Consider the following 25,534-nt stretch of genomic DNA (forward strand, 5'->3'; position numbering starts at 1 on the left):
ACATATCCTGGTGATTGAGGATACTGTAATTCTACATTTAACGCAGTAGATGCACGAGCAGCTTAATAGAGGTACTCGATGTATATAAAATCATCTTTTTCACACAGCATTTGTGGACCAGATGTTTTGTTCTCTCATCATTCCATCCGCTCCGAGTAAAATCTTCATCCTTATCCAAACCCCGAGTGTGGACTCGACGCTGACCCCCACACCTTGACCTTAGCGCTGGCTCTGCAACTGACGATGACGGAAGCTCCACACCCCCGAGCCTGACACCGAGCCCTGTCTGGACGCTGACCTGCACAGGCTCTCGGGGATGAGCTCCAGGTTGTTGTCGGCTGCCACGAACTGCTCCAGATTTCCCAGCTTCCACACGCTGGAGGGAATCCCTTCGAAGTCGAGCCGGTTCGAGTTGACAAACAGCTTGCGAAGCTTGGCCAGCTTGCTGATCGATGACTGCATGCCCCCGGGGTGTGACGTTTGCACATTAGTTTTGGCACAGCGGATGTCGAGTCATTCACATAACATTCCGGGAAATACAAAGATAAATTAACATAGCTTACCACAATGTTACCGTGTGGCACCACATTGAAGCCATCCAGATTTGTAAACACAGACACAATTTCCACCGACAAGTTGGGTACAAACTGAGCAATCATTGGAAGGACGTTATTAACCAGGTAAAGTCCTAACTAGCTGTGATGCTTCCATCCTACCTGCCTATGTTAGCAGTTATTTCCGACTCTCCGAGTTACATTACCTTGTTAAATGTCTTTATATTAACAGGCTAAATGTCTCACTAACATCGCTGCTGCTCCCTTTTCCTCGATGCGCCGGTGGCGCTCGTTGTTTAATAGGCTGAATGTCTCTCATCAACACAGCCGCTGCTGCGGGAGCTGTCTCACATTGACATGCTAATCTCTAATCTCTTTAGCACCGTAGCCATGGGGTTACATTAACAGATTGACATGCTCATCTCTAGCAACACAATGGCCGAGGTATAGCTAGCTCTGCGATCTTACATTTACTTGTAAATTCCATCTCTAGCCCCGCCCACTTACCCTTGGGTTGTACCCATCTCAAACCCATATAAACCTTTGGCTGCAGTAGCTCTCTCGCTATATTTCTTCCTGCCTCAGCAGTCCGCCTGCTGTATTTTTTCACGTGAAGACGATTGCTTGTGTTCCGATCGAAGCGTCGTGATTTTTTATTTTATTGTTTTTCTATCTACGTGACTTTACCGAAAGACCCAAAGAGTATGGCACCACATTGTTACCGTGTGGCACAACCCACAGCCTGCATGTTGCTGGTATCTCTCGCCTACGTGGCAGTAACGTGCGCAGGGGCATTGCGTTCAAGTTGATTTTGTTTAACGAGGTGAAAACTCAAGAGGCCAGGAGGAGTCTCATTTACAAGAGTGACCGAGGGGGAGCGAAAATCACAAAAGCAACGAAGCAAATTTATGAAAATCTGAGCAAAAACCACCAAACGTAAATTCTAACAAACACAACTGCATTGCATAAGAAATAAAAAAACAGCGGACAATAAAGTGAACAGTGTGGTCGCAGTGCATGAATCGCATGGTGACATGCAAGCACGGCTGCCACTGTGCTCGCAAAAGCCTGCCGAGCGGCAACATACGGTGGTAGTGTGAGAGCGGTGGGGATTGCGGGGAGCGGCACTGTAGTGGCTTACGCATTCTGCTACAAACCCAGTGACACGAGTTCAATTCCCCCTCAGAAAACTGCAGTGATGCCGTCTGAACTGGTCACGGGCCTCCCCTAGATCGACTCAGCCTTAAATGAGTATCTGGTGCAGTGTGTAGTCATCAGGATTGGAGAGTGCAGTGCCGAGCACCCACTTCCTGATGCGCCGTGTTGGCCTTCATAAGGTCCTCACGAACAGCACTTGCCCCGACAGTCTGTGTAGGCTATAGGGAGAGGGATCTTGGGCTTGTCGTCTTGGTGTTGCCAATGCAAAAAAACTAGGGAAATGTGGCCATGTGGTTTGTGCGTGGTAGTGCAAGTCGAAGTAACGGAAGCACATGTGGCGGTGGTGCGCGTCACGGCAGCAGCGGGCGCGTTCCCACCGGCAGCGAGGTGAGCTGGTTGCGCGACAGGTTCAGCGTCTGCAGCTGCGTCCACTGGTCCATGCACAGCGACAGCTCCGTGATCTGGTTGTCGCTCAAGTTGAGGCGGCGTAGAGCGGACAGGGTGTACAGGCACTCGGGGACCCGCGCCAGCTCGTTGTGGGAAAGGTCCACATCTGGCAGGCGCCCAGAACAAACGTAGCCGTGAACTCGTGCCGACAGTAGCCGGGCGCAAACGAGAACAGAGGCAGCCGAAGCCTAATATCTATCTCTCTGCAGAATAAACAATGTGTTTCTACAACATGGCAATATGGTGCTGGAATGATTTTCACCCACATTTGTAGTGTTCTACATTTGTCCTGTGAAACTAAAAAATCGAAGACTAATTTTATTAGACCAGGTAAAGCCCACTGAGCTATATAGCTCTTTTTCAGAAGCAACCTGGCCACAAATTATAGCTCAACGAAGTGGCTTATCGTGTGGAAATGTATAGCAGCCAAATACTCGAAACGCACGTTTGTAAATGTGGAGGGAAAAACCGGAGGACCCAGAGAAAAATCCATGCCACTACAGGGAGAACATGCAAATCTGATATATACAGACGTCAGGGTTGGGATGGAACCCACAACCTCCTGTATACCAGGGCAAGGGAGTGTATAATGTGCAATGCACGTTTTGCTAAGCCAGTTGACAGTGTCTGCAGGGAATCAAAGCGAAGACGACACATGCGTCGCATTATGCACACAGGAACCGATTTTAATCCGTGAACACGTGCACTGTTACATGCCTTGTGCACTGTAGCGGCCATGCACATGTGTGCCTATTAAAACAGTCATTGTGGTGTGTCGAGTCCTCGCCTCGTATGTGTGTGCTGTACCAGCTGCCTGTCTGTTGTGTGGACCCATGTGGAGTGGTAGTGGAACTGTTAGCGCGCTGTGCTAAGAACCCGGCAACCAAAGTTCGATTCCCACTCATGGCCAACACCAGTGACGATTATCTTAATCGGTTGTGGGCCTCCCCTAGATCGACTCAGCTTTAAATGAGTACCTGGTGTGATGTGTAAACATCGCCACTGGGAGACAAAGGCGGCCGGGGCATGGTGCTGGTCACCCACCCCGTCGTACGCCGTGCCGGCTTTCCCTAATGGCACTTTCCCCAACAATCTGTGTTGCGGGCTATACGGGGGATCTTTGTGCGCGTTTGTTACCAGCCAAGTGCGTGAGTGCCTCCAGCTGCGTGGGCAGGTTGCTGAGCGTACGCTGCGTGTTCCTCATGTGCAGCGTTTCCAGGGCTGTCATGGCTGTCAGCTGCCTACAGAGAGCAATCACAATCTTAAGGTCATCCTCATACAATACAAACACAACATAAGCCACATCACAAGACGTTGTACAACAGTGAAACGTGTCCATCCTGAGCTGACCAGCGTGAAGAACGGACAAAAGGGCCCGCAATGAGTGACTTTGGCATTGGGAGGCCTTCATCCAGCAGAGGATTGAGAAAGTGCCGTAAATGTAGCACTAACGTAACGGCTGCCGGATAGACAAAACAGCAAAAGGTCTTCCATCCGGCACTTTACCATCCGGAATGCTGTATTAACCGGCATCTGTCATTGATAGCAATACGAATCTTCCTTCACGTAACCGGAAATATTCCAACAGCCTTCCGGCATCTTGACGTGCACCTATCATAGATATGTTGCTTACAGGAGTTTTCAAGACGCTGCCGAATGTTGGCACTAGCGGCAGTCTGTACATAAAGTGCTACTGTATACTGTACTCTAAACGTCCCCACTGCTTCTCTACTATCAACTTAGAATGCTCTACAACCGACTGATGAGTACCTCTTTAAAATAATATATGTATTGTATCATAGTTCAAATGTAGGCTTAGTTTCTTTCTTTAAAAGTTTTATTTTATTAACTGGCACCTTCCATTCCCCATGGATGCCGGAAAACAGAGCTGTATTTGGAACAGAATCAACAGTAGAATCCTCAGGTTCTCTGCATGGGAAGTGCGAGCACACGAGCGGATGTTTGCGTCTTCTCGGGGGCGGGTGGCTGGAAAGTGCAGGCGGATGGCCCACCGCAGCTGTGCGTGCAGCAGGGGGTTGTTGTTGAGCATGAGCGTCTGCAGGTGGACAAGGCGCCGCATCTGGGGCGGCAGACTGTCCAGCCGGTTATTGCTGAGGTCCAGGTACAGCACGTCCGTCAGGTTTATGAAGAGCTGCGTGGGGATCGTCTCGATACTGCGGAAGGGCGGCACGGGCAAAGGAGGGCACGATCGATGAATGACACGCGTGCGAAAACACTACGGCGATGAGGGCTGTCGAGTTGAATGTGGGAGCAAGCACCGAGACAGCGGTAACAGCATCTACCCGTCCGGGCGCCAATCTAAAGGGTCTATACGGGCAAAGCCACAAATGAGCTCCCCTTACTTGCTCCATTTCTTGACAACAACGGTTGAACGGATGCAGCGAAGAGACATATGGCCAACTCCCTGGTGTCCTCCACCCATGAAATACAGTCGCAGAAAGAACCTGCCAGGCCAATCGCTGCTATCCACCAACAAGTGGAAGTGACTTTAGATGTTACCGGCACCAGGCTTAATGTCCCTTTAGGCCACATAGATTACCGAAGGCTTACTACTGGCAGGTTACGGAGCAGGCCCAGGAATTATGGGTTGTCAAAGTAGGTAAATGCATATACACTGGCCTTCTCTGCTGCCTTCATAGAATGCTTGGTTGGTGTGAGTGTACACGTATTTATGGCTGGCAATGCATGCAACAGATTAGTGTGACCAACACCATGCCTGTGTTCACAGTGCTTTTGTTGGCACATAACACCGGGTACTCATTTTAGGCTGTGTCTACGTGGAAGGGCCTCAGGCAGTTACTGATGTGCTCGGCTAGACACCTAACCTGTGGTTCCATATGTGCACCGAAGATCACAGACCACTGCACCTCTCATCCCCATACATATTCTTTGCATCCCAATCTATATTCAGTAACACAAAATAATAATCAGCTTGATTGTGGAGAATATAACTTACAAAATAAATATGCAGAAAATGGACCTCCTTCACCTAACCCCATAAAAACACACACACATCCCATAGGCAAGGACCCTTTCAATCAGACATGGGTCAGAGATTGACACACACTATATACTACATAATGCAAAATGACCATGAGCATTGTTGTAGATAAAATCAACAAGTAACAAAGTGCATTCAGTAACATGACTCCTGACACATTAATTGATAGTAAACTTCCCATCCAAACATGAAAACAGGGTTGTAGTTGGGGAAGGACCGATGATTATGGAGTTCAGAATCAGAATCTTTACTCATCGTGGAGGAATCCGATGAGCTATGAAGCTATCTTGCACAAATGTCCAGTTGTTCACCGATGCATCAAAATAAGCGGCACGACCGACAGCACCGTGCACGAACCTGTTGTGGCTGAGGTTGAGCACCAGCATGTTCTTTGCATTCTCCAATTCATTCGGAACCTCCGTCAGCTGGTTGTGACTGAGATCCTGAAGGGAGTACAGAGTTACGTGCAAAGGGAACAAGTTAACACAAAAGCAGGGCTACAAGTACTCTAGGCCCAGGGAATGGCAAACTTACCACTCTTCGGGGCTCTGCAGATGTGCAAGCACCAAGCAGTAATCGCAGCTGGGAATCCACTATAGAGTTGATTAGTGTCTGCAACCAAATGACATTAAATTCGCCCCAGTGTCATCAGCTCTCGAAGATGCAATGTTCAGCCTGGTTAGCACTGTGGATAGGCGGCCCATCAGAGATGTGTAGGTGTGGGGCTGTAAGGTGAGCAGGAGAAGGCAACGTTGAGGGTTGCTCCATGAAAGGGTGGTTTTCTATACATTACAAACGATCATTCATGGAATTAGCCGTACATCTCAATGCAGGACTCTCCAGAATTAGAGTCTAGAAACTCAATGATAATCTTCCGTATAATGAATTAGCTTTCCAATGAAAAACAATGGAAAAGTTAAAAAAAATCACCCTTGTTTGTACTCAAGTATGCTGCGATTGATTTTAAATGTAAGTTTTTTTTTTGCGATGAAACTTAAAACTTCTCTGTTATTCAGTTCATTGCGAACCACGATTGTGGTTGATATTCATGTCTGGCAATGAGAGCTTTTAAAATGCAGGGCTTCCATACCAGAACAGAGAGGTCTTCCAGATTGAAGATGTCAGGAGGAACCCCAGGATTTGTCAGCTGGTTGGCTCTGGCTACAATGGCCTGCAACAAAAGGACAAAGAATCAGTAAAGTCATTCCAGCTTGGTTTAGTCATCCAGACAACCACTTGTTATAATAATATTTTAAAAATTCTCTACTCCATTCTAAAAAATATCACCAAGAATCCACCGTGTTGCATGAATAATTGGATGTATAGCAACTCCCCTGGCCCACACAGATAATAGGATTTGCAGATAAAGGTGGTGGTAAAGAAGAGTTTAATACATGAGCTTTATAAACACAAACGCTTTAAAACACTAAAACAATTAGCAAGAACTTCCATATCAGTAGAAGATCGTCCATTACCATCTTGCTGGCTGCTTCGTATGTGACGTAATGGCCAGGTTTAACTGGGCTGGCTTTTTCCTTGACAAAACTTCCTTCACTTTAAGACGAGCCAGAGCAGCCAGCCCATTGGTGGTGTTGGTGCGTGGAACTGACCAGCTGTTGCTAGAGCTCAAATGCTGGAGCCACCAGGGCCGGGCCATGATTGTGGAAATAGTATGATTTTACACTGTTTATCCAGAACAGCCTCACTGAGTATCAAGACTCTTTTTCAAGAGGGACCTGATAACTTTTACTAATTAAGTCGTTTACGAGGTTTTTTTAAATCAAATTTGACAGTGGGACACAATGATGGCCTCGTCTGCTTCGGATGACATCACGGGTTATTTAACGCCCACTGTGAAGGAGACGTCGCACATGTTTTATGGCACATTGAAATTGAACAGCAAACCTGTGTGAAAAAGTGGTGAAAGTGTTCTCGTTGGCCCATATCACCGCCATAGGTGCAAATCATCAGGCATATAAATTATATCTTTTATTTGTTAAACTAGCTGAGGCCCACTTAGCTATATAACTATTTTTCAGAAGCGACCTGGCCACAAATGATAGCTCAAGCAGCTTATCATGCGGAAATTTTGCAGCCAAATACTCGAAAAGTGTGTTTCTAAATGTGGGGGGGAAAACCGGAGGACCTGGAGAAAAATCCCCGCATCCACGAGTAGACCACGCAAACTGAAAATATACAACAGGTGTCAAGGTCGGGATCGAACCCAAAACCTCCTGTATACTAGATGAGGTAGTTAACATCTCGTCACCGAAGCCCCCACACAGCGGCTCACAATACTTTAATCTCACTTTAAAAAAGCAAAACCTAGCCATGTCAGATATCAAGGGTCACGTTACAATGCATGTTTTTTTGTATGTTTGTCAGAGTACCGTATTATGAACTTTACAACCGCCACAGTATGCAGCCTGACACCACGTGCGACACTGGCTACTCTAAAAATGACGCTAATTTATATTTTATTTTCACCAGGTAAGGCCAACTGGGCTATATAGCTTTCTTTCAGAAGCGACCTGGCCACAAATGATCGCTCAAAGAAGTGGCTCATCGTGTGGAAACTTATATCAGCCAAATCATCTCAATCAGACATATCAATCTTGATTTGAAGCTTTCGTGACTGCAGGAATCCATACTCTTGGGTTCTTTCGGTAAAGTCAAGTAGGTAGAAAAATAATAGATCACGACGTTTCGATCGCAACACAAGCAATCTTCATCAGGTGGGACAACCACAGCAAGAAAAAACTGCTGAAAAAACTGACGATTGCTTGTGTTGCGATCAAAACGTCGTGATCTATTATTTTTCTACAGTCGTATATCACCAATGATTGCCCAATACAACACGTGTACTCTGGTGGAACAAATAGACTCCACTCACACTTACCTCAGATGCCGTGGAATGGCCTAAAAAACTAAGAATACATTTGTTTCCCTGGTGCTTTTCTCTTTGCAAATGCCTAGCAGTTGAAGAAGACCGCTCCCAGGAAAAAGAATGCTCATGGTGGTCTTGGGTTCGCTGGTGCAGCGGATTGTGTGAGCGTACCCGGAGACAGGGGAGAGCCGTGATGTCGCTGTGCAGCGTCGTCAGCTGGTTGTGGCTCACAGAGAGGTGCTCCTGCAATACCAGCGTCAATCGGGTCACTTTTTAATATCGAACAGACAGAAATGGCAATTAACATCATCAACATCATTAAAATGCACTTTTGTTTGTATGAGAAGGAAATAAGCAATGTATACTTTGAAGTTGTGAGCTGCTGGAAATGCTTTGAAGATTCATATTGTATGAGAGTTGCTGTTCCTGGTTTTTGCTAAAGAGAACGGCATAAAATCCTTGAGCATTTTGCGTAATCACCAACACAACTTTGTTTCTCAATCATCAACTTCCCTTTTGCTGCCAAACAAGAGTCCGGGAAAACATGTAACCATGAGGAAACGTGTGAGAACAGGATTAAGAGAAGACTCAGAGCTCACTTCACTTTACCCACGGTGTTCGCGTGAATGTGATAAATGTTGTGGATTCACTCTTCAACACACCGGTGGGCTAATGTAGTGAACTATTTGTCTTTTGTCAACGTGACACTTTTTTGCTGATTGGCCATGTCGGGTGGTGGAGGGTTACGACACATTTATAAATAACGCGATCTAATTCTAGATTTGAAGCTTTCGTGACTGCAAGGATTCATACTCTTAGTTTTTTTCCCCCTTCACACGCTACAGTAATTTTACTGGAGCAGTTACACCTGATGACAGAGGCTTGTGTTGTTTCCGAAACGTCGTGATTTAATTTAGTTATTTTCATTCATTATTATTTTATTATTATTATTTTACCTCCGTGACTTTACCGAAAAAACTAAGATTATGAACGCGATCTAACCCAAAAACGTTTATTATGAATTGGTTAATCAACTTTAAAAGACGCCTTGCATTTATCGTGTCTGAAATACTAATTGGGGAAAATGTATTTGTTTGGGATACTCGGTATAACAGGGGAACACCTCGTAGCAACAAATTCTCATCCACGGCAGCCCCCATTCATGCGAGGAAGAGCTCTAACGCATGTTGAAACAGTGGTGCAAGTTTCTTGAATCGCCCCCGCCTCTGTCGATCCAGCAGTATAAATGGGTTCACCGCGGTTAGTCGATCGGCAGGTCACATGCGGTGGGGTAAAGTGTAGGTACTCCCAACTCTTACAGCGCTTCTGGCCTGCGCGGAAGAGTAGGCCAATATACCCCCTAGAGCAGGGGTCGGCAACCTGTGGTTTCGGAGCCACATGCGGCTCTTCATAGACTGCTTCGAGACGTTATATATTAGGGATTCTCACGTATTCACGTACATTGCGGCTCTTGAAATATCGAGGGTTTTTTTACAGAATATAAAAAAAAAGCTCTCCTTGTTATTTTGGTTACTGACCCCTGCTTCTCACGGAGGCCTTTCTGCCAGCAGTGGCATGAGCAAGCAATCGTAGGGCTGCACCACTATCACCACATTTATATGTCCATGGCTGCCTGGGCTACACACTCAAAGGAGGAGTTGGAGGCGCTGCTGCTGAACCTGGAGCATGCCGCTAAGAGGTGGGGCCTTACCATCAACCCCACCAAAACTAAGCACCTGCCTGGGTATTTTGTACCATCAGACACTCCACCCCTACAACCTCCAATTAGTGATGGGGCAGTTGTGGAGAGAGTGGAGAGTTTCCCATACCTAGGCAGTGGTGCTCATGACCGACTCTGGTTTGACAGCAGAGGTCTTACTCCAAATCAGTCGAGCGGCATTATCTTTTCATTGGTTGCGTAACGCTGTGGGGAAGTGACCTGGTCTGTCGCTTCACACGAAGCTTCAGGTCTTCTCGGCCACAGTCATGCCCTCCCTTTTATACGCTTGCGAAATGTGGATCCCCCTAATGGAACATCTTCGCCGGTTAGAAACATTTATGCTGGCCTGCCTACGATCCATCTTAAAAGATCTGGACAAAGTCCCATCCGTGAGCTCCTCCGGCAGGCAAGGCTGCGTTGGCTGGATCATGTAGCACGCATGCCCAGCCACCGCATGCCTAAACAGCTTTTGTTCGGCTGGATAGAGGGGGCAAAATGGGCGTGGCATGAGCTAGAGAAGAGATGGAGTTACGTGGTACAAGAGGAAGTGGAGCGAAGTGGACTTGCCGATGACTGGTATCAGCAGTGTCAAGATTGGCCTCTGTGGAGGAGGCCCGTGAAGGATGCTACTGGGCAGTTGGAGGCAGTCACCCTCCAACAACAACAGAGGGCAGAAGAGCAACGCCCACAACGAGCGGAGCGCCGGGCGGCTAAAGCACAGCAATTTGGCACAGTAGGGGACACAGATGGTGCATCGGCCAGTAATCTCAGTCGGTCGACCCGTGGCACCTGCTGGGTATGCCCCGTGACCTCCTATCAGCGGGCAGTTCGACACTTCACGTGGCCTCAACGTGCACATCGCCTGACACAAGCGCCGTGGTGACGTCACCACCACTGAGTGGCGAATGGCAGATGTTGTTGTTGGGCTACACATGTGCAATATGATGGTGGTGTTGGTGCGTAGGGCTGACCAGCTTTTGCAGCACTGCCAGCTCCTCGGGCAGATAGGACAGCCCCGTGTGGTTCAGCTTCAGCCACCGCAAACTGCTCATGGCCCCAATGCGCTCAGGAAAGTTCCCTCCCTGTGAGCGCACACAATGACACAAACACGTGGGTAAAAACACCATTTACAGCCCTATAGATTATCAATGGTGCAGTGGTTTGGACACTGCGCTGTAAACCCTGCAACCTGAGTTTTATTGCTGGCCATGGCTAACATCATTGTCAAAAGTCCTCTTTTTTGGTTTGCACACTTGCTGAGCACAGGCCCATCGGTGCAAAACACCAGCAATAAACAGCACTATCAAAGTGGTAACAGATAAGCATTAACACATTTAGTGAATTGAGCAAGGCCAAAAGATTGGGAAAAGAGACGACAGGAGGGAATTCCAAGGTAGCGCAGTGTGAGGGACGAAGTGGCAAGAGAAGGGCTGTGGCATGCAGTGACCATAGCATGGGTGAAATGAAAAAGTCAGTTTGCGAGTCAGAGTCCTCAACACGAGTGGAGGAATGAATAGAGGAGTTTCACGAGAACAGTGAGGAACGGTAGTAGCAATAGAAGAGTGATGAGGAGGTGACTGACCACCGGTGAGAGACTAGAGAGAATGTGTGAGTGCTGGATCATCAATAATCCTGACAACTTGACCAACGCACACTAAATAGTAAAAATTGTCAAAGAATTATCCTCGACTGACAAAGCATGGGAGAGGCAATCATCCAGCAGTGGACTGACAAAGAGTGGGTTATTATTATAGTTAAACTATCAGTCTAACCCCTCGCACCCCCCCCCCCCCCCCCGGGTCCAGGGTCACCCTTGAAAAATAGCTTTCTATCTCAATGAGCCCTCTCCGGGGTGAGCAAAAATGTAGTAACTAAACTAAACCGGACAGAGCAGGTGTTTTATTGAGGCGCCTTCTAAGCCTCTAAGCCTGGGAGCGCCTCCTCAGGCTGGGATGGAACGCAAAGGTGCGGTTAGGACTATGCTCACTCGGTCACCTTTGTCTCCATGGTGCTCATGTAAAAAAAAAAAAATGTCCTTTTATTTGTACAGGAAAACTTGACCGAGTCTTCAGACTCCATTTGAAGCATGCCTGGGTTTTGTAAAGTTTGGCTAGTTCCTTCTGCATATGGGAGGCAACTGTACTACCAAGGGAACATTCGTGCACATGAGGGAGTAACATTTAAAAGTCCACACAAACGGGTACAAGAAACCAACATATTGTACCGTAACATTCTGTCCACCCGCCAGTGGGCTTACACCGAGTGTTAAAGTATTGACGTGATAGGTGTGAACCTGGTGTCTCAAGTACAGAAATTGATGGCCTCAGCCAGATCACAAATTATTGCATCAAAACCAATCAATTGCATTATAATTATTTAGTTCTTTCGGTAAAGTCACGTAGATAGAGAAATAAAAATAAAGTGAATAAAAAACACACTAATGTAAACTGTAGCCTGGTTCTTAATCGGAGTGAGTGTACTGGTAGTCTATAATGTAGACTGTAGCCTGGTTCTTAACCTCGGTGAGCGTACTGGCAGTCTATAATGTAGATTGTAGCCTGGTTCTTAAGCTGGTGAGCATATTGGCAGTCTATAATTTAGACTAGCCTGGTTCTTAACGTGAGTTGACGTACTGACAGTCTATAATGTTGACTTATTCTTGGTTCTTTCAGAAATAAATAAATAATAAACTTTGCCATGCCGTTTCGATCGCAACACAAGCAGTCATGATCAGGAAAAGGGGGGTTAGCCTCTAAAGGCAAACTGTTTATAAAGGTTTAGAGATGAGCGTAGCGCAAGTGCGTCAGCAGCATGGGCGGAGCAGCTAATGTTAATGTAGAAGAAAACAACGACACCTGCAATGGGTCTACACCAATCAAAGGGCCGCCAGACAATCATTGCACCACGCTACACACACCACACTGCTGACGGTGGAGGTTGACAAGAAAACACAAGTCAAGTCATGACCCAAAGTGGTTGATGACATCTTTCCAATGATTGCTGAGTCTATAACCATTCTCTCGGTTGAAATTGTGCCTGTCTGTATATATGGATGGCTTCATGAACTAATCTTTGTTGATAGCCAGTAGGCTTGCAAAGTACCATCGTCTTAGAGAAATCAATTTCGTGTGAGCCAGCCGCATTAAAATAATGATCAGCCACGGCAGAAGTATTGGTCCTACCGTGTTACAAATCTGCCTTATGCTCACGAACATGGTCAGAGACATGTCGCTTAGTTCCCCCAATGTAACTGCTGCCGCAGATACAGCTTAGTTTGTAGACCCCAGGATATTGCATGTCAGGAATCTTGTCCTTCACAGATGGGATCAGATCTGGAATTTTATATACTGTATTAAATCGGACCCGGATCTTGTTCATGATTTTGTAAATATTTTTGATTACCCCTGCTATGTATGGCAAGGTGATGGTTTGATTGGATCATCAGATGGCTCCTTCCTCACGGTTGGGGTGATGGCTTTGCGGACTGTGTAGTCAGAATATCCATTCGCCTTGAGAGCTTGGTGTACGTGTTTGAGTTCACTGGTTAGGTGTTGATGGTTGGAGATACATTGAGCTCTATTGTGTAGCGTTTTGATGAGGAAATTCTTCTGGGATGGATGGTGGTGGGAATCAGGTTTTAAGTCAAAATTTATTTTTATTCACTTTTTTTTCTATCTACATGACTTTACCGAAAGAACCAAAGAATATGTCACCGTCTTTATTTAAACGTATTTTATACAGCTCTTTAGATATCGTGCTTGTTGATGTACTAATTATTTGGTGACATTGCAATGGCAATATCACACATATATTTCTCTGGCCTCTCTGTGGTGCAAAGAAGGGCCACAACGTTGCCTTTTATTATTGACCAGTGTATCGAGTGTTTATGTTATTAATTTACAGATCGTAAACATACACATGATCATTTATACCAAATCGGAAAATTGCACGGCCACTTGTGTTAAAACTGCCGTACATTTGTTACAACAGCAAACATTAAAACTGAAAAAGATATCAATATGACAAGCACGTACATTCAAACAAGTTTAGCTGACTTCTGAACACATACATGAAAACATTGCGACAGGTCTCTTTAGGAAGGAAACGATGGTGTGCCTGCTCCCGACGGCGATAAAGGGTGGGGCGAGTACGAGGGCAGCACGTCTGCGTGGTTAAGGGCACCAAGGGTGTGGTCCATGATGTGTCACGGTTAGTTGCACTGCTTAAGCCGGCCGAGTTTACTTTAGTTTCACTTTATTTTGGTTAACCAGGTGAGAACTCAAGAGACCATGAGATAGTCTCATTTAAAATTGTGACCCGGGTCACCAAAATGACAACGAGGAATAAGACAAAACACGGCAAGGAAAATTACACAAAAACAGAGCACAATGACAACCACCACGTTAGAGAAATTAAACACTGCACAAATGTCAATATTAATTAAGATATTTTTAATAACGCAAGGTGTGCGGCAACTGCGTGGCTGACTGACTTTTCCCCCACACCACTAAATTATCTGGACATCGTCATTATCATGCATTGTGAAATGTCATCGTAATGCAATCTAATTAAATCTAGCTCTGGCCATGTCTTTGGCACCACCACGCCACTGCGTATACAGAAAATCGATTACGCACACAGGGGCCCATCCCTGCACTCCAAGACGTTTCATCACATTATGGTCACAATATAAACGCAAGTATTATCATTCCTGTGCAAATTTTGTTGCCTTGGTTAAAGGTGCAATGATGTCCATATCAACAAGCTTTTTCAAGGCATCAACAGTAAAATTATGTTGGCAATGATGATAAGAACAAGCTTCTTTGAATATATCAAGTCCCATAAAGATTCTAGATTTGAAGCTTTCGTGACTGCAAGGATTCACACTCTTAGTTCTTTCGGTAAAGTCACGTAGGTAAAAAAATTAAATTAATAAAAATAAAACAATAAAAATCACGACGTTTCGGAGGCAACACAAGCTTTCACCTGAAGACGGAAGCTTGTGTTGCCTCCGAAACGTCGTGATTTTTATTGTTTTATTTTTATTAATTTTAATTTAATTTTTTTACCTACGTGACTTTACCGAAATAACTAAGAGTATGAATCCCATAAAGATGATGCACTCTCCCGATAAGGTCATACCCTCTCAAAAAATAAGAATATGAGTTAAGAGTAGTCACATCAAACCTTAAATACAAATAATTGCAAATCACGACCAAGCAGTAGCGTATTTACTGCTTGTTGCAGAGGTTTGCGGTTCCAGCCCAGTGGGCCAGCCTGGTTATTACTGTGGGTGTAATAACCATTACATCCTTCACAGTAGACACTAAAAATTCCAGAGGTAATTTGCAAGAGTAAGTCCATGTGTGCAAGCATCATGGTCCAAATTTGCCAAATTCGAAAATTACCTGCAAATACACAATTGGGATTATACATAGCAATCATCGCCCACTGCTGGTAGACTAATGCCAATTGCAGGCTAGGTGCTGAGTCAAAGTGTGTTCTCACAGGGGCAGCTGCTACAGGGGGTGTTCTTTTAAAATGTGATGTAAAGTGCTAAGATCTCCCGCTATAAAGGGTGGTATATAAAAATAAAGTAATATTGATATTGCCTTCATCGGCATCACTGCAAAGCACATGCAAGGTGAAATGTCTAGTCTTGAATTGTAGTTGCTTATACCAAGATCCCAGCCAGGACCTCCGATTAGCCGGGTTGGTTACGTATTGCGCAAAAGAAGTTCAACATACATACATTGAACGCTGAGTATAAGGGCCTCCCTTGGGCAAACATTTCAAAACGTGTATATGTTAATGCACATCATACATTAAACGACAAAACAACCACAAAGTTCCTATCATTGGATGTCTATCATTAGCATATTCACGCTGGATAAAAGAACACAATTAAAAAAACATTTCATAATCAACGTTTTGGGTTTAGATCGCGTTATTTATAAATGTGTCGTAACCCTCCACCACCCGACACGGCCAATCAGTAAAAAAAGTGTCACGTTGACAAAAGACAAATAGTTCACTGCTTTAGCCCACCGGTGTGGCAAAGACTAATTAGAGAATCCATTGAAATTGAGAGAAACAGAAATAACTTTAATCGCTCAGACAGCTACAGGCTTAGTGCGGCCTGGAAGCGTATTATTAAATAAGATACATTACAATTCCTTATAAGGGAAACAAACACTAACTGATTACTAATGTAGCATAATCACAATAAAACACATGCCAAATGATTACTAATCTACAACTCGCATCGTAACAATAGCCTGATTACTAATCTAGTATATAATTACAATAACCCCCCCTCAAATCTTTGCACCTGATGCGTTAATGATGACGTCACCCTGCTGCTGCTCTATATAAGAACGGGAGACACAGCAGAGCCTCACCATTCTGGCGAATTGCCCGATGATGCTGGATGCAATTACCAGCGAAACGTCGTACTCAAATTGTAAATGTTGTGGTTTCACGCTTCAACACACCGGTGGGCTAAAGCAACGTGACACTTTTTTTACTGATTGGCCGTGTCGGGTGGTGGAGGGTTACGACACATTTATAAATAACGCGATCTAAACCCAAAAACGTTGATTATGAATAATATTGGTCGCGAAAGCCTCTGTGTTAAACTGAAAAAAAAACACTTAATTTCCAAGACAAAAAAATCCTAGGCTCAATGTAAAAAAGGAGAAAATAATCAGAAAGCACATCTACTTTCTATCCGCACCTCCGATTAGCACGGTTGGCGACGTACGGTGCGAAAGAGGTTCAACGTACAGGAGACCCTTAAATATCGCTCTTGGAAAGTGCCGCGAAAGCCAAAACCGCAATATTCAATAGTTAAGCCCAACCTAAATAATGGGGCTAGGTACATGGCAACCAAAAATAGACACAATTTAAAGAGGTACTGTATGCCAAATGAACTAAAAACTAAACTATTTAATAAACGTGTAAAACCCCTTGACAAATAACCATTCCCAGACAATAGACAGTAGTATAAAGACAGTACATACATACGCGGCGAATTATGTTGTGCTTCCTAAAGCATTTCTTGATGGAAAGCCACGGAGCAAAGCCACTGTACATAGTCTGCGTTCCTTCAACAGATGAATAGCTAAATTAGAGACTTCTCAAGCTATCATTTAGCCCCTAAATATATAGCTGCCAGCAAACACACGAACAGAATACACGTGGCTTAGCAGGCAAAAGGTTGTTTCAAAGATAATGCATACATTTTCAGAGCATATTTGTGTTTGCATGTTTTTCCACAAGTACCGGTGGTGAATGCAGATTCGATGCCGTGCAAAATGTATCGATTTGGTGTTTGTACATCTTAAACACATTCCTGCGGAGGGAGCTGGTAGGAACGTTGGGTTGCTCGGTCAATGGCCTGCAGGGTCAACTGCGGCGTGGTGTATTCCGCAAATATGCCCGACTGTGAGGGCGGGCACAAGCCGGCGTGAGTAGGTTAAACGTTGAGTTTTATAAGGGCACCACGGGTTGACCAGCCCCTCCCCACCCAGCCCCTCCCCACCCAGCCCCTCCCCACCCAGCCCCTCCCCACCCAGCCCCTCCCCACCCAGCCCCTCCCCACCCAGCCCCTCCCCACCCAGCCCCACCCCTCCCACCCCCCACCCCTCCCACCCTCCCCACCCTCCACCCAGCCCCTCCCCACCCAGCCCCTCCCCACCCAGCCCCACCCCTCCCACCCCCCACCCAGCCCCACCATCCCCACCCAGACACAACATCAACAACACAACCACAGGTGCAGAGGGGAAAATCCTCGAACCTGGCATCAAAGTTAAACCACACAGGTTACGTCACCGGGCACACGTCTGTGAAAACTACTGGACATGTACACAACAAGAGCTTTACAGCTCATCAGATTCCTCAGATACGAATAAAGATTCTGAACAACGAAACATCAGCACGCAACTTTATCGTGGCTGTAGCAGGGAACCCTCTGACCTGGCACAGTAAGTTAACGCCAGGTCCTTCAACACAAACGAGTGGGGCTGGAGGGAAACCCTCTGACCTGGCACTAAGTTAACGCCAGGTCCTTCAACACAAACGAGTGGGGCTGGAGGGAAACCCTCTGACCTGGCACTAAGTTAACGCCAGGTCCTTCAACATAAACGAGTGGGGGCTGAAGGGAAACCCTCTGACCTGGCACTAAGTTAACGCCAGGTCCTTCAACGCAAACGAGTGGGGCTGGAGGGAAACCCTCTGACCTGGCACTAAGTTAACGCCAGGTCCTTCAACACAAACGAGTGGGGCTGGAGGGAAACCCTCTGACCTGGCACTAAGTTAACGCCAGGTCCTTCAACATAAACGAGTGGGGGCTGAAGGGAAACCCTCTGACCTGGCACTAAGTTAACGCCAGGTCCTTCAACGCAAACGAGTGGGGCTGGAGGGAAACCCTCTGACCTGGCACTAAGTTAACGCCAGGTCCTTCAACACAAACGAGTGGGGCTGGAGGGAAACCCTCTGATCTGGCACTAAGTTAACGCCAGGTCCTTCAACGCAAACGAGTGGGGCTGGAGGGAAACCCTCTGATCTGGCACTAAGTTAACGCCAGGTCCTTCAACACAAACGAGTGGGGCTGGAGGGAAACCCTCTGACCTGGCACAAAGTTAACGCCAGGTCCTTCAACACAAACGAGTGGGGCTGGAGGGAAACCCTCTGACCTGGCACAAAGTTAACGCCAGGTCCTTCAACACAAACGAGTGGGGCTGGAGGGAAACCCTCTGACCTGGCACTAAGTTAACGCCAGGTCCTTCAACACAAACGAGTGGGGCTGGAGGGAAACCCTCTGATCTGGCACTAAGTTAACGCCAGGGCCTTCAACATAAACGAGTGGGGCTGGAGGGAAACCCTCTGACCTGGCACTAAGTTAACGCCAGGTCCTTCAACACAAACGAGTGGGGCTGGAGGGAAACCCTCTGATCTGGCACTAAGTTAACGCCAGGTCCTTCAACGCAAACGAGTGGGGCTGGAGGGAAACCCTCTGACCTGGCACTAAGTTAACGCCAGGTCCTTCAACACAAACGAGTGGGGCTGGAGGGAAACCCTCTGACCTGGCACTAAGTTAACGCCAGGTCCTTCAACACAAACGAGTGGGGCTGGAGGGAAACCCTCTGATCTGGCACTAAGTTAACGCCAGGGCCTTCAACATAAACGAGTGGGGCTGGAGGGAAACCCTCTGACCTGGCACTAAGTTAACGCCAGGTCCTTCAACACAAACGAGTGGGGCTGGAGGGAAACCCTCTGATCTGGCACCAAGTTAACGCCAGGTCCGTCAACACAAACGAGTGGGGCTGGAGGGAAACCCTCTGACCTGGCACTAAGTTAACGCCAGGTCCGTCAACACAAACGAGTGGGGCTGGAGGGAAACCCTCTGATCTGGCACTAAGTTAACGCCAGGTCCTTCAACGCAAACGAGTGGGGCTGGAGGGAAACCCTCTGATCTGGCACTAAGTTAACGCCAGGTCCTTCAACACAAACGAGTGGGGCTGGAGGGAAACCCTCTGACCTGGCACTAAGTTAACGCCAGGGCCGTCAACGCAAACGAGTGGGGGGGCTGGAGGGAAACCCTCCGAGTTGGCACCGCGACGTCTCGCGGCGCGGGCTCTTCTCTATGGAGGGCGGCGGCCGGGCGGTGGTTCACTTCTTCATTACCTTGAAGTCGTTCCCGCTCAGGTCGATGCCGCGGACGAACGGCAGCACGCCCGTGCTGGCCATGGCGCCCGACTCGGCGGCGGCGAGACGCGAGAACAGCGAGCGGGGTGGAAGAGATGGGGAGGAGGGGGGCAGTAGGAGACGAGCTCGAAGGCGACGTGCGGACTGTGAAGGCGGCAGCCTCTCCCCGCCTCTCACGCAGCGGCAGGGGGGGCGAGGGGGGGCGGGGGGCAGGGGGGCGGGGCGAGGGGGGCGGGGCGAGGGGGGGCGGGGGGCAAGGGGCGGGGCGAGGGGGGGCGGGGGGCAGGGGGGGGCGGGGCGAGGGGGGGCGGGGGGCAGGGGGGCGGGGCGAGGGGGGGCGGGGGGCAGGGGGGGCGGGGCGAGGGGGGGCGGGGCGAGGGGCGGGGCTGGGGGGGCGGGGGGCAGGGGGCGGGGCGAGGGGCGGGGCTGGGGGGGCGGGGCGGGGCGAGGGGCGGGGCGAGGGGCGGGGCTAGGGGGGCGGGGGGCGGGGCGAGGGGGGGCGGGGGGCAGGGGGGGGCGGGGCGAGGGGCGGGGCTAGGGGGGCGGGGGGCAGGGGGGCGGGGCGAGGGGGGGCGGGGGGCAGGGGGGGGCGGGGCGAAGGGGGGCGGGGGGCAGGGGGCGGGGCGAGGGGCGGGGCTGGGGGGGGCGGGGGGCAGGGAGCGGGGCGAGGGGCGGGGCTGGGGGGGGCGGGGCGAGGGGCGGGGCGAGGGGCGGGGCTAGGGGCGGGGCTAGGGGGGCAGGGGGCGGGGCGAGGGGCGGGGCTGGGGGGGCGGGGCGAGGGGCGGGGCGAGGGGCGGGGCTAGGGGGGCGGGGGGCGGGGTCACCGCCTCGTGCCGGCGACTCGCGCGAGTCGCCAATAAATTTGTTTGAGAATCGATCCGCCGGCCCTCGTCTTTGACCAATCGTCGCTCCCCCTGGCGGGTTTCGTGATCGTCCACACAACAATAATAAATAAGTAATATTTAAAATACTTTTTTTAAACACGCTTTAATGAAATGTACCCTACTGGTAATGGAAGAACTCCACGACTCCAGCAAGTGGCCCCGAAGCTTGCCACAACGTCAGGGGCCTTGGACAATTACTGCCAATTAGACCCAAGCCGAAACTTTACATCTAAAAAATAATTTACACCATTGGAACCTCCTTTGCCAGTAGCAAAATATGATAATTGTTTTTTTTTTACCCTTTTATCTGGCAACAAAACTGACACCTTTTTTTATTAAAGTAAAAAACAAATGTTTAATGGTAGAATATAGTGTTGTCATCAGTATGACATAAGTATACCAAGTTTGCAGTCGATACCACATTGGGAAGTGGGTTAAAATCGAGTTACAAGATTTGAGGATACAACAACAGCCAGAGTGACAAGAGTGAGTTAAATAAAAGCGTCTAAAAATAATACAAATTAAAAACACCGCACTCCGCTGCCACATAAACCTTGACAGCAGCAGACAGCTGACAGCTGATTGCGTGGTCCAGTCCAGAGGGGGGGACCGTGACGACGCAATGCCCCCCCCGATCTGCAAGTAAGGAGACGTCGCAGCGCCACGCTGCGGGTTATTATCTGTCTTGAATGTGAAGTCGTTGATCTGCGTCGACATCAGCAGCCACACGACAATAATAATAACGCTGACATTGTATTTTATTTCTTTATAAACGTGCATTCTACCTCGTGTTTTCCTTCACTTGAGTCGTTTTGTTAGCTTACAATGATATATTGTGGCGTCAGTGGGCCTTGGAGGTTATAGAACGATGTGCAATTGAAATGGAATGAGGTTGAAACGTCTACAGTGCATGTAGAAATCGAGTATTCTCGACGCGGGTGAATCGTATTTAATCGATCCGCGTTCGATTCCGGACGCGTTCACCAATACAAAATACTGTACTGAACTGTATGATGTTGTGGAATCGAATCATGGGGAGGAATCGCGATTTGTAATCGCCGCGGAGAGGAATCGCTGGAGGGCCCCAGTCGACAACGGGGCAAGGTGAGCGGCGTGGAGAGCGAGTGGAGGTGAGTGAGTGGGTGTGGGGGTGAGTGTGAGAGAGGGTGAGTGAGGGTAAGTGGGGGTGAGTGAGTGGGGGTCAGTGAGTGGGGGTGAGTGAGTGGGTGTGGGGGTGAGTGGGGGTGAGGGTGAGTGAGGGTGAGTGTGGGAGAGGGTGAGTGGGAGTGAGTGGGGGTGAGTGTGGGAGAGGGTGAGTGAGGGTGAGTGTGGGAGAGGGTGAGTGGGGGTGAGTGAGTGGGGTGAGTGAGTGGGGGTGAGTGAGTGGGGGTGAGTGAGTGGGGTGAGTGAGTGGGGTGCGTGAGTGTGGGAGAGGGGGAGTGTGGGTGAGTGGGGGTGAGTGTGGGAGAGGGTGAGTGGGTGAGTGAGGGGGAGTGGGGGTGAGTGAGGGGGAGTGGGGGTGAGTGAGGGGGAGTGGGGGTGGGTGAGGGTGAGAGAGTGAGTGTGGGTGAGTTGGCACAGTGGTGAGTACAGATTGTGCATCTGTCAGGCTCCTCACTGCACCCATGGCACCTGGTTCTGTCGCGTGACCTCCTCGAGCTTTCGACACTTCACGTGGCCTTGAGGTACACCTAGCCTGGCACAAGCGCCACTTAGTGGGGAACGGTGGCAGTTGTTGATGGGGTGAGCGAGGGCGACTCCGCGTGCGGGTTGCCACGATGTCCGATGTTTCGCGCCGCTTGTTGGCAGCTTCTTGAAGGAACTGGCGTCGATTGCACACACGTGGTGAGCAGGTTGACAACACCAGCACGCGGCGAGGTTGATCATTGGAGATGAGTGTTCATACGAGTGGTTTTATAGTCGCCTAATTTATGCAAACTGCATCTCACAACGCATTATTACGATGTTCTCGGCCATTGAAGGAGTGTTATACATGTGGGAGTAAATCCACGCGTGCGAGGGGGCAACACTCTATTCCACACTGAAGGGACAGAGGGAGATTAGCTCGCACTTTCCTGTGCCGCCGTCTCCTGGTGAGCCAGGGAATGGCACCTGGACGCCGACCCACCAACCCCACTGCCTCTCAAGTGACCTGGGTCACTAAAAATGTAATCAATACAAAATAAAGTATAGTAAACGAAGCAAACCGTAATAGAGTTTATTTTGGTTAGATCGTTAAACCCGCCACCACCCGACACAGCCAATTGTCACGTAAACAAAATATGCCAATTCGTTACTAGGACAGTAAACCCACAACATATACAAATCGAGTACCGAATTGGCGTGTTTTGTTTACGTAACAACCCTTACTAATTGGCTGTCAGACGGTGGCAGGTTTAACGACATATTTATATTTACGCGATCTAACCAAAAATAACCTTCATTATGGATATTGGTCACGAAAGCCTTCGTGTTAAATGAAGCAAACCGTCACGTTTTCTTCCCTCGACACCCACATGTGCACGCGTTTTTGTTCTTGCAGGAGCCATCGTTGTGACTACGGTAGCTGTGGCGATGTCTGGCGTGGCGGTGCAGTGGTCGCGCCCGGCCGTGCTCAGCTTGTACCGCGCGATCCTGCGTGAGGGCCGGCGGCTGCAGTACACGGACAGAGACTTCTTCGTGTCTTCCGTCCGCCGAGAGTTCCAAAAACACCGCGACGTGCGGTCGACGGAGAAGCGAGAGCAACTGCTGAAGAAGGGATGGAACTTTCTCAACAGCAAGCTCGGGGGGCTGATGTGAGCGACAGCTGCGGTTAAATATTTCTGGACCTCCAGCCACTCGTTTGCAAGCGCTGGATGGTTTATGGGGGCTAATGGCCATGTCTAACTAGCACTAGTCCAGCAAAAGTCCTGACAGCCACCTGTGATGAAATCATGTTTTCCGTTGTAGCAAGTTCATCGTTTTTAGCCCAATCGCAAATGAATGTATAGAAAGACCGTACAAATGTCAGTTTTTACTTTATATGACTTAGATCAAATAATTTGGAGGCTTCTACTGAACAAGAACGAAGATGGAAAGTAAGAAAATGGGGGAGGCCTTTATCCAGCAATGGCGAGTTACAGGCTGACACCAACAGAGCTAGCAGCTCTTATGGCTCAAATTAACAAAAATATCAGAGACTGACATGTTGGAAATCACTCTTTATGGAGCATGAATGAATGCAATTTGGTGTTGAAAAGAAGGGTCTACTGAATTCATGATCTGCCAAGGGATTTATGACCAGATGTGTTGTTTGACCTCATGGTAGAACTCCAATAGTACATTTAGGATACATTTGATAGTCTTAAACGTTATGTTGGATATAATGGCAGCATTTCAATATAATTTGCTTGAAAGTTGAAGGTCACTTCTGTTGATGAAAATTCAACTTACCGTAAATACCACTATAACACTCGTGTTTTCATCCACGGTATCTTCATATTCCAAAACTTAAAATTCTATCTGCACGTGAATTTAATAATGTGTATTTTATTACATTTTTTACGCTTTGGATAAAATGTCTCAATGTTGACTGCAGTAAACACATATCTGAAGACCTTGTAAAGAACGGCCTTAGGAAAAGCTTCCTCAATAAATGTTGATCAGTGTAGACTTTGATTAGGGGCAGGACAGAGAAGTTATCATTTGTGAGAGCTAACAAGTGGTGCAACGTTAGCCAACATTGCGTGCATTTGAACCTGTATTTGTTTGGTCCGATTTTTTGCCCCAATCTCAGTTATTTTCCTGACTTATACATTTATGATATTTTTGTCATGAGTTTAATATCACCACTGTGTAAATTCGGTAAAGATTCAAAATACCGATTGATAATTATTCATTCATGTTGATGAGCTGTTTCTCCGCATGTTGTGAGTCACGGAAATATTGAATCATAAAAACATTTACGATCGCAAAATGTTTTATTTTATTTCATGTCACGTATGATTACACCTTGATCAGCTTGGGGAGACCTTCATCCAGCTGTAGATGGATAATGACAAGTGTATGATGGGGTCATGTGAACCCACTCCAAATAATGTACGAATTGAAGCATCAATTTATACACCTCTGGTAGAAATTCAAATCTTTTTCCCAGGAATTGAACCGTGATTCAGGTGAGGACATTCCACGTGGGAAAAATGGACCACATGGAGCAATTTTGGCCATACATTCATGAGACCACGAGGGATGAAAATGGCTTAAGGGAAACCATCCAGCAGGGCTGATAATATTGCCACTGGAGTATGTGTTGTATTGATCATGTTGACGTTGAATCCATCCGGTGACCCTAGACACCATCAATATCTTTCCAAGATCAACATAATTGTAAGCTTGGATCATTGCTTTTTAAATGGCTTTGATTGTAATAATCACTTTTATTCATAGATAAGTACATGATACGACATTGAATAGGTTTGGCATAACCCTTCCATGAAGTCTCAGTGTGAGTTTTGACCAGCAGGGAACTGGTCCTGGGCCTCCTCTAGGCCAACTCAGTCTCAAATAACCACCTGGTATAGTGTGTAAACATTGCTACTGGGGAGACAAAGGCAGTTAGGCATGCTGCTAGCCACACACACCCTCACCGTGCTGGCCTTCATATGTGCTCGCGAACTGCGCTTGCCCGAACAGTCTGTTAAGGCTGTACAGGGGATCTTTGTACATTCGTGTGAGTATACAGTACTGTATTTGTGTGCGTGTGTATGTTAGTATGAGGAATTTACATCTGGTACAGATACAATGGGAGGCTGATCGATGCCCCAGTGCAGTCAAGGGATGGCTCCTCTTTGGTCAACAATGTTATGTGTGCTGATGACCTGGGAATTGTTTCTCACTCTGATGAGTTGGAGCCTCTGCTGCTGAACCTGGAATCTGCAACTAAATAGTGAGGTCTTACATATCAGCCCCACAAAAACAAAGCATCTGCCTGGGTATTCTTTATCATAAAACACTCAACCCCTTAACTCCCAAAGAGTGATGGGGAAGTTGTGGAGAGAGTGGAGGAGCTCCCATACCTGGGCAGTGTGCTTATGACCAGTTCTAGTTTGGCAGCAAAGGTCTCCGATTGAACCGAGCGTCATCTCATCAGATGCGTAGAAGCTACCTGGTCGGTCA

At 47.9% G+C, this 25,534-nt stretch overlaps 2 protein-coding genes across 5 annotated transcripts in view; one reads left to right on the forward strand and one right to left on the reverse strand.

Annotated features, from left to right (window-relative positions):
• LOC133345051 (protein flightless-1 homolog) overlaps positions 1-19,667 on the reverse strand; it is a 60,793-nt gene extending 41,126 nt beyond the window's left edge. The window contains exons 1-9 of the mRNA XM_061555458.1: positions 19,476-19,667; positions 10,760-10,870; positions 8,240-8,311; positions 6,272-6,352; positions 5,539-5,624; positions 4,172-4,333; positions 3,297-3,400; positions 2,090-2,265; positions 299-456 (exon numbers count right to left, since the gene is read on the reverse strand). Of these exons, the coding sequence (XP_061411442.1) occupies positions 299-456; positions 2,090-2,265; positions 3,297-3,400; positions 4,172-4,333; positions 5,539-5,624; positions 6,272-6,352; positions 8,240-8,311; positions 10,760-10,870; positions 19,476-19,538 (1,013 nt within the window). The 5' untranslated portion in view covers positions 19,539-19,667. The remainder of the gene's footprint in view (positions 1-298; positions 457-2,089; positions 2,266-3,296; positions 3,401-4,171; positions 4,334-5,538; positions 5,625-6,271; positions 6,353-8,239; positions 8,312-10,759; positions 10,871-19,475) is intronic.
• Positions 19,668-21,270: 1,603 nt separating this feature from the next.
• On the forward strand, positions 21,271-24,356 carry LOC133345060 (mitochondrial ribosome and complex I assembly factor AltMIEF1). Of its 4 annotated transcripts, none has more exons than XM_061555501.1 (3): positions 21,412-21,484; positions 21,990-22,065; positions 22,923-24,356. In XM_061555501.1, the coding sequence occupies exon 3, from the start codon at positions 22,955-22,957 to the stop codon at positions 23,177-23,179; it is 225 nt and encodes a 74-aa protein (XP_061411485.1). In that variant the 5' UTR covers positions 21,412-21,484; positions 21,990-22,065; positions 22,923-22,954; the 3' UTR covers positions 23,180-24,356. The 4 variants fall into 4 exon arrangements, with proteins under 4 accessions (XP_061411474.1, XP_061411454.1, XP_061411485.1 ...); XM_061555479.1 differs by having other exon boundaries at positions 21,440-21,510; XM_061555490.1 differs by lacking the exon at positions 21,990-22,065 and having other exon boundaries at positions 21,271-21,484.
• The last annotated feature ends 1,178 nt before the right edge of the window (positions 24,357-25,534 follow it).

This window comes from Lethenteron reissneri, chromosome 3 (genome assembly GCF_015708825.2).
Source record: "Lethenteron reissneri isolate LAM-NWPU_2019-01 chromosome 3, ASM1570882v1, whole genome shotgun sequence".
Classification (NCBI taxonomy): domain Eukaryota; kingdom Metazoa; phylum Chordata; class Hyperoartia; order Petromyzontiformes; family Petromyzontidae; genus Lethenteron; species Lethenteron reissneri.